The sequence below is a fragment of the Lontra canadensis genome, unplaced genomic scaffold (assembly GCF_010015895.1).
Source record: "Lontra canadensis isolate GAN:19392208 unplaced genomic scaffold, GSC_riverotter_1.0 scaffold100, whole genome shotgun sequence".
In the NCBI taxonomy this organism is placed as follows: Eukaryota; Metazoa; Chordata; class Mammalia; order Carnivora; family Mustelidae; genus Lontra; species Lontra canadensis.
Window position 1 is genome coordinate 1027256 of NW_022631094.1, and position 12603 is coordinate 1039858.

The window sequence follows — 12603 nt, forward strand, 5'->3', positions numbered from 1 at the left end:
ATTTTAATTACTTAAACATTAATTTATTAACACATTTATTTACTTCATTTATTAACACAACCTTGCAACAACTCATTGAATCAAAATTACTATTTCCAAAATAGGTAAATTTCTGTAAATTCTAAACTTAAAATGTTAAAGAAATCCTTTGAAAGATATCTTCCAAAATATCTGTCCAAATCATTATTTTTAAAACTTACACTGAACATTTTATTTTAATGCAAAACAAGAAATACATACCAAGCCTGAGAATTAAATACCAAGTTAATAAAAAATGACATTTAAGACTATCTGTGACTCTTCTAATTCAAATTCTAAAAACACATGGAGAGTCATCTAAATTCCTGTTGTGGAACACTTAGTGGCATGAAAAATGTTCATGCCATAGTGGAGAGCAAAATAAAAAATTTGGAAACTAGTATTACAGTTTGATTCCAGTTAATACTTCAGTGGAAAAGTGGTTTTCTATATTTTAGTCTGGTTGTCAAGATGTGGTTATTTTTACCCAGTGAGATTATTTTCTTCTTTTTGCCTCTCTTGATTTTTTAAGTTTTTCTTTATGGAAAACATATACTGTACTTATAGTGAAAAATAAGAAAAACAAATATGCCAAGTGTACAAGTTAACATGTAAAATGATTAATTCTATAGCATCAAGAATACATTTTCACTGGTCTTTCTATCATACCACAACCTTAAATCCTGGCTTTTATAAATGTTGAAAAGGTGCCCTTAATATAAGAAAAGATTCCATTCTAGGACTCTTCATGTCTTGTCAAATACTTCAACAGTAAAAGGTAACATTTCTTATTGTTAAAACCAGTAGATACAGAAATAGGAAGGTAAACATTTTTATTAAATAAAATCACAAAAACTTATAACTTTCAAATGGATCTAGTCTGAGAATAAATATAGTCAAATTTTAATGACAATTTCATATAGGAAATATGGTACCTCAAATCAGTAGGGAAAGGATAAACTGACCTACCAAATGCCTGGCCATTTATAAAAAATCACACCTCTATTTCTTACCTCATGACTTACATCAAAATAAAGGCCCGACGTATAGAAAATTTAACCATATGAGACAAACAACAAAAATACTACAAGTGAATATGCTTATCATCTTGGAAGAGAAAAAGCCTTTCTAAGCATGACAAAAAAACTTGAGAACCCACAATGGAAAAGACACATGCTATGGTTAGATACAACTACAAAATTTCCATGTGGTAAAACACTGCATAGAAGTTTAAAAAAAAAAAAAAAAGCAGCATAAAAGTTAAAAGAAAAATATTTGAGCACAAATGACAGAGTTCATATCTTTAATATGCAAAGAGTTCTTACAAATCAATTAAAAATGAAGAAACCAATAGTAAACAAAATTTAAAAAGGAAAAAGAGAACACAATTTGGCTGCTCCCAATAACGTTCTTTCTCAGGAAATACTGACAGTACAGGAGAGGACCTCCCCACCCAAATCTGAACTACGTAACTCTGAAACTCTAACCAAAGCTGACTGAGCCCGGTGTAAATCGTACAGTTTGGAATTTTGAGCTAAGAAGCAAAGAACCCAGGAATTTGGGGAGCTAAATCCCAAAGAAAAGGTTCCTGGTCCCTGCTGCTGATCCAAAGCTGCCCTGGTTTTCTCTCCCAGCCCAGGCTTAGTTGTTCTACCCCCTCTATGGATTCCAAAAAATGATCAGTATCTTTCTAATAAATTCCATTTTTGTGTTTAAACTGGTCAGTAATTTTCTATTACTTAAAACAAGTCCACTCAGAAAAAAGTCAAATATTCAATAAAAATATAAGATGATGCTCAAGCTGACCAACATACAAATTAAATAACAGGTACCAATTTTTACCTGTCCAACTTCCAAAGACTAAAGGACTAATAATATCCACTGATGGAAGAAAAATGTCATTCTCATATACAACTGCTGAGTGTATAAAATTGTACAAACTTTTTGGAAGATAATTTAGCATTATTTATCAAAAATTTAGGTTTTTGTATCTTGCACAGTAAAACTTCTAGAAATTAATTTTATTAAAAAATGATAAGAGGTAGCATTACAGTGATGCATTCATGGTAGCACTGGTTAAAATGATACAAAATTGGGGGAAAAACTTAGATGTGTGACAGAAGAGGACACTAACGACCTGGAATCACACTTGAAGTACCCTCCTTACTTTGTCTCTAAGCCCTTTATGATCTGGCTCTTGGACTCATCTGCAATGTCCTGCCTCATTACTCCTTTCCTTATTTTCTTCTAGCCACAATGACCCCACATCCTTCCCTGAACTTAAGCACACTCCCATCTCAGGGACTGGACACACGCTATATTCCCTACAGTGTTCCTCCCCCAGATCTTTACATGGCCTTCCTCTCGCGTCCTGTAGATCTCTGAGCAAATGTCCCTCCCCTCACCCAAAATGTACTTCATGTAGAGGATACCTCCCCAAAAAGAATAATATAAACTCCATGATGATGGGGACACTGTCTTAATCACTGCTCTAATCTCAGTACCTAGCACAAAAAAGACCTGAATGATTAAATAATTCATGGCAGAGCCATATAATGGAATAGCATATGGCCCTTAACTGAAATAACTCATCCAAGAAATTGAGTAAACACACTAAGTAGAATAGTTACATAATTTATCTTTTTCTTTTTTTTTTTTTAAGATTTTATTTATTTATTTGACAGATTACAAGTAGGCAGAGGCAGGCAGAGAGAGAGGAGGAAGCAGGCTCTCCACGGAGCAGAGAGCCCAACGTGGGGCTCGATCCCAGCACCCTGGGATCATGACCAGAGCTGAAGGCAGAGGCTTTAATCCACTGAGCCACCCAGGCGCCCCTATCTTATTTTTTAGTTTAGAAAAACAAGCACAGTTGACCCTTGAACTACAGAGAGGTTAGAGCCACTGACCCCCCCAATACAGTCAAAAATCCACATATAACTTTTGACTCCTCCAAACTAAAAAGTTAACTATTAATAGCTTACTGTTGACCAGAAGCCTGACCAATAACCTCAACAGTCAACTAACACATATTTTTTATATTATGTGAGTGTTATATACTAGTAAGTAAGCAAGCTAGAAAAGCAAATGTTATGAAAAATGTCCTAAGGAAGAGAAAATACATTTATAGCACTACACTGTATTTATTTTTTTTAAATCCATATATAACTGGACCCACACAGTTCAAACCTGTATTGTTCAAGGGTCAAGTAAATATAAATTTGTATATGTGAATATATATTCAGAGAAAAAGTCTGGATATGTATTCACCAATCTATTATCTTCCCAGGAGTTATCCCTGAGATGCAAGACTTTCATTTTCAGCTTTATATAAAACTGCATACAAATTTTGGTGCATTTTTTTAATGATTAACCATTATTTCTATTTTAATCTAAAAAAATTACCAACAAAGCCCTCATGATCCAGTACCTACCTATCTCTTTAGCCACTGCTTTACACACAAGGGCTTTTAGATCAGCCTTCCCTCTCCCATCGCTTCCTTCACATACTGAATTCCAATTCAAATGCTACCAGTATTGTCTCCTCTGACACTGCAGATCAGGGTCTTTCAGGCCCATGCGAAACGCAAGGACCAGACTTCAGAGGGTCATGAAGCTCAAAAGGTTTTATGTAAAATCTGTGCGTGTGAGTATATGTGAATTTTTCTTGGGAAAGTATACATAAATTTAATAGAGTTAGATTCAACTAATGAGTCATTGAACATTTTATCAAAAACTAATGATGTACTATACCTTGGCTAATTGAATTTAAATTAAATAAAGTAATACTGTACCAAAAAAATTTTAATTAGAGTCTCAAAGAAAATATGACCCATAAAAGGATGGAGGACCAAAGCTCCTGACAGTGTTATCACTCCATTCTCTGTTGTACATCTATACTCTGTAAATATTTCTATTATTACAATATATACAGAGATTTTTAAGTATTTATGTGTTGGTCCCTTCTCCTAGGCAACGGGTTTCTTTTACCATACTCTCCCCACCCCTGTAGACATCAAAATAGTTGTTTCCACATTTTCACATCTACTTGATGTCAGTACTAATACCCAGTATGGAGGCAAACAAACAAACAAACAACCAAAAAAGAAGTACATACCTCTGTTAGATGCAAGAATAACTCTCATCCAGTAGAAAGGATCTGCAGAATCTGATGACATTATTCCAAACAGTGGTATCTATAATATTACATAAAAGTTTTTAAAAATGCATTACATAAATTAAGTTGGAACTTAATTCACAACTCAATTACTTAATGTTTGTAATACTTAGAAGAAAAAAAAAACACTACTTCTCATGTTCTGTAACAAAACAAGTGAACCCTAAAAGCAAAGTTTTGGGGTTTTTTTTAAAGATTTTATTTATTTTGACAGAGAGAGAGAGCACAAGCAGGCAGAGCAGCAGGCAGAGGGAGAAGGAGAAGCAGGCTCTCTGCTGAGCAGGGAGCCGGATGTAGGGCTTGATCCCAGGACCCTGGGAATCATGACTTGAGCCAAAGGCAGTGGCTTAACCAACTGAGCCACCCAGCTGTCCTAAAATGAAAGGTTTTTTTTAACAAAAATAAAAACAACAGAAATCACTACTTACACAAATCTACTAGTAAACACACCTATCAGGATGAAGATTTGTTGCATAACAGTGTGAATACACTTAACACTACTGAACTGTATGCTTAGAAATGGCTAAGATGGGGGCGCCTGGGTGGCTCAGTGGGTTAAAGCCTCTGCCTTCGGCCCTGGGTCGCCCTCAGGGTCCTGAGATCAAGCCCCAAATCAGGCTCTCTGCTCAGCAGGGAGCCTGCTTCCCCCACTCTCTCATCCTGCCTCTCTGCCTACTTGTGATCTCTCTCTCTCTGTAAAATAAATAAATAAAATCTTTAAAAAAAAATGGCTAAGATGGTAAATTTTATGTTATTTTTTTTACAATTAAAAAATACCCCTATCAGTAAATTACAGGATATATCCACCCAGTCATAGAATAATTTTGCTAAGCTATGGGTACTAATGACAGCCACAGTCACACTCCAATGTTAGACTCAAGGTTTTTTTATATATGTGTGTGTGTGTGAATATTATGCAGCCACTAAAAAGAAGCTTAAAGAAGCTTGTAACAGCATAAAGAAGTGCTTATGTTTTAATACCAAGTATGACACTATGGTTATCAAATTGGGGCAATTCTGCCCCCCAGAGGATATCTGGCACTATCCAAAGACATTTTTGGGTGTCACAACTTGAAGGGAAATGCTACTGCACCTCGTGGATAGAGGTCAGGGATGCTGCTAAACATCCTACAATGACCCCACAACAAAGAATTAACCGGGCCTAAAATTCAGTGCCATTGTTGAGAAACCCTGCTATAAAAAAAAAAAAGGTACAGAATTATATAAATGGAAGTTTGATACTGTAAAAATATGTGTAAAAGATAAAACTAAGTGTAAATATTTAAAATCCTGAAAAGTAATTATCTGTAGCTGGTAGGATTAAGGCTGACTTTTTTTTTTTTTTTTAAATATTTTATTTATTTATTTGACACAGAGAGAGAGAGAGAGATCACAAGTAGGCAGAGGAGCAGGCAGAGAGTGAGGCGGAAGCAGGCTCCCTGCGGAGCAGAGAGCCCGATGTGGGGCTCGATCCCAGGACCCCGAGACCATGACCTGAGCCGAAGGCAGCGGCTTAACCCACTGAGCCACCCAGGCGCCCCTAGGCTGACTTTTTCTTTATTCTTCTCAGCATTTATCAGATTTTCTGTAATAAGTACATAGTACTTTTTCATCGGGAAAAAAAAAGAAAAAGAAACTCTTCACTTCAGAATGTTTCCTATTATATGACCGATGTTCAGGATACAGCTCCTGGTCATACCTCTTCCCTTACCATGCAGGGATCAGACACAAAGAAAAATACATTTCCAATTTCAAAAACCTTCTTTACACAAAGCTGATTTTTTTTTTTTTCAAGTTGCAAAAGATGCTGCCAACAATTCTGAACAATCCATCTGGTCAACCTCACCCTTTCTGGGCATCTGGATTTATTAGCTGGGTAGCAAAGCTGGTGAAGCAAGAAGCATGGATATTTTATTTCCCCTAATGCTGCAGATACTCTTCAGATAATGTGAGAGACAGGGAGGAAGGAAGTTAGTGTATAAGAACCAATTAACACTACAGGACAGTCCACATCACAATCTTTCATAAGTGGGAGAGAGGTCAATCAGTCAAATTACTTTGCTTAATTGCACCTGATAGAGATGGCCATTACCTCCACAATTAGATGATTTGTGGGACAATGAACAAGAAAAAGTCAGCCAACCTGCCCTAAGTAATGGCATTCCCTCCTTTCCTGAAGACAACTGGATTATTAAACTCCATGTCTGATTTTATTCCTCTCAGTAAAACCAATAGCTATGGGTTTACGTACAACAATAGTTGAGCAGCAACTCCCCCATGCATAAGAAAACACACTTTTTTAAACATGTAAAATAGTAGAAGCTAACAAGAGTGAAAAAAGCTAACAAAAAAAGGGGTGCCTGGGTAGCTCTGTCAGTTGAGCATCTGACTCAATCTCAGCTCAGGTCCTGAAACTAATTTAGGGTCGTGAAATCAAGTTCCACACTGGGTTCCATGCTGGATATGGAGACTACTTTAAAAAAAAAAAAAAAAAAAAAAAAAAAACCTAAGGAAAAAGAATAAAAAATCCATGAAGTAGCCTAAGAAGAAAAGGGATCATGAACTTGAAGCACTGGTGGTCATGGGGGTGAGAAAAGTGCAGACAACTGAGAAGCAGAGAGCCCAGCATGAGGCTGCTCCAGCCATCACAATGGGAAGGCAACAAAATCCTCACAATTCCCACAACATTCCAAACCTGGAGCGGAGCAGGCTGCACAGATAGCCTTATCTTTTTGTCTCCTTTGGTTAAAGGGACTAGAAACAGCAGCTGGGATGAAAGATGAGAGAAGTCAGCAATGGGACTCTCTTCTGGTGACAATTACAGGGTCACCATGAGTTGGGAATGAGGGAATGATCTGAGGTCAGGAATGGAACAGCCTGTTCAATCACCTGATGAGAACCACTTCGGGAGAGAAGACAGCCAGGCCCACGTAGTAATTATTGCACTTATCACTGCTTATCTCACCTCCCACCATTCCCTCCAACTAAAGAAAATTCGGTGAAACTGGAGACCCCAAGCCCCTTAACTGTGTCTAGGAAGGGAAAATAAACCTGTCTGAAATTCAATGGAAAGAGATTCAAGAAATTACCAGCACTGGGCAGAACTGGCTAAACATGAGAAAGACATAAAACACACTTTGGCAACTATGCAATTATACTGCAGGAAAAAAAAAAAGTAACATAAAATACATAAACTAATTTATTGCATGAAACAGTCATGAGAAATACCACACTTTTTGAGCAACACAGTTCCTACGGGTCTTGGGTTCTAGCAGCCAAGCTTAAAATATTTACTACCGAGCCCTTCACAGAACAATGTTTGCTGGCTGACCCTTGGATTAGAAAATTCAATATTGTCAAGAAGGTAATTTTTTTCTAAATTTATCTATAAATTCAAAGCAATACAAATCATAATCCCAGCTATAGAAACTGACAAGGTGATTCTAAAATCTATACAGAAATATGAAAAACCTAGAATAATCAAAAACCATTGTGAAAAGGAAAAACAAAGTTGAAAGACTTTTACAACCTGATTACAGGACTTTATATAAAGCTACGGTAATCAAACAGTGTGACCATAACAATGGAATATACATGAATGGAAAAAAACAGAGTATAAAAATATATCCACACTTAAACAGTTAACTGATTTTCAACAAAGATGCCAAAGTAACTCAATGGAGAAAGAAGAGCCTTTTCTGGCTATCCAAACAGAAAAAAATGAACCCAAACCTTACTTACACCATACACAAAAATTAACTTGGACTCGATCACAGACCAAGATATATAAGCCAAGACTATAAAATATTTGGAAGAATACAGGAGAAAATCTTCACAACCTTAGAAGATAAGAAAACAAAAACCATGAACCATCAAAGAAAAAAGTCCCTAAATTTCCAAAGGAAGGATTTTTGCTCTTCACAGATACGAAGAAAATGAAAAGGCAAGCCATATACTAGGAAAACATAGTCATAGTACATTTACCTGATGAAGGACCTGTATGCAGAAAATATTTTAAAAGGCATATAATTCGGGGCACCTGGGTGGCTCAGTTAAGCATCTGCCTTCAGCTCAGGTCATGATCTCAGGGTGCTAGGATCGAGCCCCACATCAGGCTCTCTGCTCAGCAGGGAGTCTGCTTCTCCCTCTCTCTCTGTTCCTCCCTCTCCACCTGCCCACCCCCGCCCCCCGCCCTCCTGGCTTGTGCTTACTCTCTGTCTCTCAAATTTTTAAAAATCCTTTAAAAATGCATATAATTCAATGAGATAATAATAAAAAGTTTTCATGAGCAAAAGATTGGAAAAAGACACTTCACAAAGATAAACCAATGCCCTATAAGTACATGAAAAAATTGCTCAATATCATTTACTAGGGAAATGCAAATTAAAAACCACACCCATTAGAATGACTAATACTAAAATGCTCAACAACAGGAAGGGCAGGCAAGGAAGGGGAGAAACTGGAACTCCTATACGTGCCTGATGAAAATAAAAAATGGAGCAATCACTTAGAAAAAAAGTTTGACAATTTCTTATAAGACTGAACATGTAATTACCATACAACCCACCAATTCTACTCCTAGGTATTCACCCAAGAGAAATGAAAACAAATATTCACAGGAAGTCTTGCCCAGGAATGGTCACAGCAACTTTATTATAGACAAAACTTGGAAACAACACAAATGTCCAACAGCAAGTGAACAGATGAACAAATTCTGTACAGTCATCTAGCAGAAATAAGAAGGATGAATTACTGCTCTACCAAACACAGGGACAAATCTCAAAATACTCATGATAAAGCCAGAGCTAAGGAATGATACTGCATGATCCCACTTAGATGAAATTCTAAAAAAAACAAATCAAATTATAGGAACAGAAAGCAGATCAGTGCTTGCCTGACACTGGGGGTGAGTTGGGAGACTGACTAAGAGATTACACAGAACTTTCTGGAGTGACAGAATGTTCTGTATCCCCTGAGGTAGCAGGTATGTGGGTGTCTACATTTGTCAAAACTCTTCAAAATGTACACTTAAAAAATAAGTGTATTTTACCATACATAAATTATACCTTTATAAATCTAATTTTTTTATGGAGGGGAGGGGAATTTCTAAGATGTTAAAAGTAACTGATAAAAATATGGATGATTATTCTTTTTTTTTTTTTTAAGATTTTATTTATTGATTTGACAGAGAGAGATCACAAGTAGACAGAGAGAGAGAGAGGGAAGCAGGCTCCCTGCTGAGCAGAGAGCCCGATGCGGGACTCGATCCCAGGACCCTGAGATCATGACCTGAGCCGAAGGCAGCAGCTTAACCCACTGAGCCATCCAGGCGCCCATGGATGATTATTCTTTTTTTTCCTCTCTACTTTTCCGTATTTAAAAAAAGTTCTCAGGCGCCTGGGTGGCTCAGTTGGTTAAGCCACTGCCTTCGGCTCAGGTCATGATCCCAGAGTTTCAGATCAAGTCCCCAGTTTGGCATGGGGCTCCCTGCTTAGCAGGGGGTCCGCTTCTTCCTCTGACCCTCCCTCCACTCAAGCTTTCTCATTCTCCCTCTCTCTCAAATAAATAAAATCTTAAAAAAAAAGGTTCTCTCTCCCTGACCACCCAAAACAATTTTAAACTAAGTACAGCAGTAAAATATCTTGATGACCAAATTATTTCACTCTTCAAAAAAAATACATTTGGCTTTTCCCCAGACTATGGGCTTAATCTGCTCTACTCCTTCCTAATATAATTTTTTATACTTCCTTTTATGTATTTTCTTTTTTTTTTTTAATTTATTTAACAGACAGATATCATAAGCAGGCAGAGAGGCAGGCAGAGAGAGAGAAAGGGAAGCAGGCTCCCTGCTGAGCAGAGAGCCCAATGCGATGCAATGCGGGGCTCCATCCCAGGACCCTGGGATCATGACCTGAGCTGAAGGCAGAGGCTTCAACCCACTGAGCCACCCAGGTGCCCCTTTTTTATGTATTTTCAATAGCTCTTTTTTTAATTTTTTTTTAAGATTTTATTTATTTGACAGAGAGAAAAATCACAAGTAGTGCAGAGAGGAAGGCAGAGAGAGGAGGAAGCAGGCTCCCTGCTGAGCAGAAAGCCCCATGCAGGGCTCAACCCTAGGACCCTGAGATCATGACCCTAGCCAAAGGCAGAGGTTTTAACCCACTGAGCCACCCAGGCTCCCCATCCTCAAAAAACTTGCACCTAAAGCATCTAGTTTAATCCTCTCAACAATCTTGTGATGGGGACAGGTCACATTTTACCCTCATTCTGTGAACTTAATCTCTGCAAAATACTAATAAAAAGCATCAATGAATTTTATCTATTTATAAATACAGTATATCACTGGGGTTCTAGAATTTGACTTTTTGAGATTTTTAAATTAATACATGCTATTTACAACATGATTAAAGGCCAACAAAATAGAAAAAAAATTTGCAATGTATATGTCAAAGGTTTAATGCTTTTATATATAAAAATCTGTCTTTATACAAAAAAACCTCAAGAAAAAAATGGGTAAAGATCATTAACTGCACACTAAGGGAAAAAAAGAAAAAATATGTTCAAACCCACTAATTAAAAAAAAAAAAAAGAGGGGCACCTGGGTGGCTCAGTGGGTTAAGCCTCTGCCTTCGGCTCAGGTCATGATCTCAGGGTCCTGGGATCGAGCCCCGCATCGGGTTCTCTGCTCGGCAGTGAGCCTGCTTCCCCCTCTCTCTGCCTGCCTCTCTGTCTACTTGTGCTCTCTCTCTCTCTCTGTCAAATAAATAAATAAATAAATAAAATTAAAAAAAAAAAAAAAAAGAATACACAGTAGGACAAGATAACCATTTTCACCATCAACTCAGATTAAAAATAACAATGCTCAAAATATTTCAGGCTTTATCTACTTAATCTATTTATATTTATCTATTATTTTAACTAAAATAAATTTTCTCAAACTATAACCAATCAAAACCCTCCAACTACAGCATAGACATTTAATTAATATTTTGGTTACATACCTGACAACATACTAAGAAAATGAAGAGAGTTATGGCAGTCCATAGTACCTTCTCCCTAAACTGGATCTACAACAAAATAAGAATGATCAATCAAAACCAAGAAACAGCAAATACAAAGCAAAATTCCACATTAAAGCATAACATTCTGCATCATGGCAGGCTCCAATTATTTACTATTAAAATACTCTCACCTAGTTAGTATCAGCTAAAGCAAACAGCTCAACTTTTCAAACATACCTTCTTTACTTTTCCGAGAATTAAGTAAATTAAATACAGGCAGGCCTCAACACCCTGTACTACATTAACTGAAAACCAAAAAGGATAAAAAGCAAAACACAGATCCAGTATGCACGTATTTCAGTTAACACAGCATTGTGTGAAGCAGGGACTGCCCATGATAATATTATACGAATATCTTATGGAATATGAAAAGCTAGAGCTTCTCGGGATGCCTAACATGTAACTGAAACAACTATTTTTAAAACCACATAGCCATAAAAAAAAAAAAAAGAAAGAAATACACTTCTAAATAAAACAGTAAGTTTAACAAAAGTTTCACACACCTATTTCTGTTAGTTTTGTGAGATATCAAAAGCACAGAAGAGGACTGTCAGGGAATTGGCCAGTTTGGGACTAACAGTATTACTGAATTTAAATACCTGAGTTCCAAAAGTGCACAAGGATTGAAGAATAATTTGATGCAGTCATATTATTTTCTGAATGCATTTCTGTGATTCTTCCATGTATTGAATGATCAAGAAATGGGAGGCATATACTTGCAAAACTGTAAATCATTTAGGTAAAACAACTGTCTCATCAAAAGGGACCCAGCAGACTGAGTCATTCATAGTGCAGTGGGTCCCTAGAGATAGAATATCTTATCTAACACATAGGCCAGAGAAACACTTGGTTTGGAAATGTCCCAACTTAAAGAACAGTCCTTTTTAAAAAACAGAGGATAACCCATCTAAACTGGTTTAAACTAGTGTTACTTACTTTGCACCTCTTGCAAGGAAGAACAGTTTTATTTCTCCAAATATACCAGAAAAGGGTTGGGGACAGTAAATCAATCTTGCTAGTTGAGTAGAGTAAGTCATTTAGCTACCCTCTATATTACCAATATGTTATACTTACTTTCCTTTCAGGTTTCTGAATTTCTGGTAGAACTGCACAGAAAGGTTTGATAACTTCTAAAAATTTGACTGTAAAGAGAGAAAAAAGAACATCTGTTACAAAGTTTTTAAAAAGAGATGTACCTTTTTATAGAAACAAATACAAACATCCTCTAACTTTTAATGAAAATTCATCCCATTCCCACCTCCAAAGTAATCACAGTGCTCTCCATTTCAAATATATCAGGGAAGAGAAATAATTAAGGGACAAAAGAATCCAAAAGTTTTAAGGGTTTAC

The 12603-nt window shown here is 36.7% G+C and overlaps 1 protein-coding gene across 2 annotated transcripts in view; it reads right to left on the bottom strand.

Moving 5' to 3' along the window:
- The window catches only part of SEC61A2 (SEC61 translocon subunit alpha 2), a 30023-nt gene that overhangs the window by 15422 nt on the left and 1998 nt on the right, over nt 1–12603 (bottom strand). For both annotated transcript variants that reach the window (XM_032837791.1, XM_032837792.1), the window contains exons 2-4: nt 12328–12395; nt 11194–11259; nt 4133–4211 (exon numbers count right to left, since the gene is read on the bottom strand). In XM_032837791.1, the coding sequence (XP_032693682.1) occupies nt 4133–4211; nt 11194–11259; nt 12328–12395 (213 nt within the window). The remainder of the gene's footprint in view (nt 1–4132; nt 4212–11193; nt 11260–12327; nt 12396–12603) is intronic.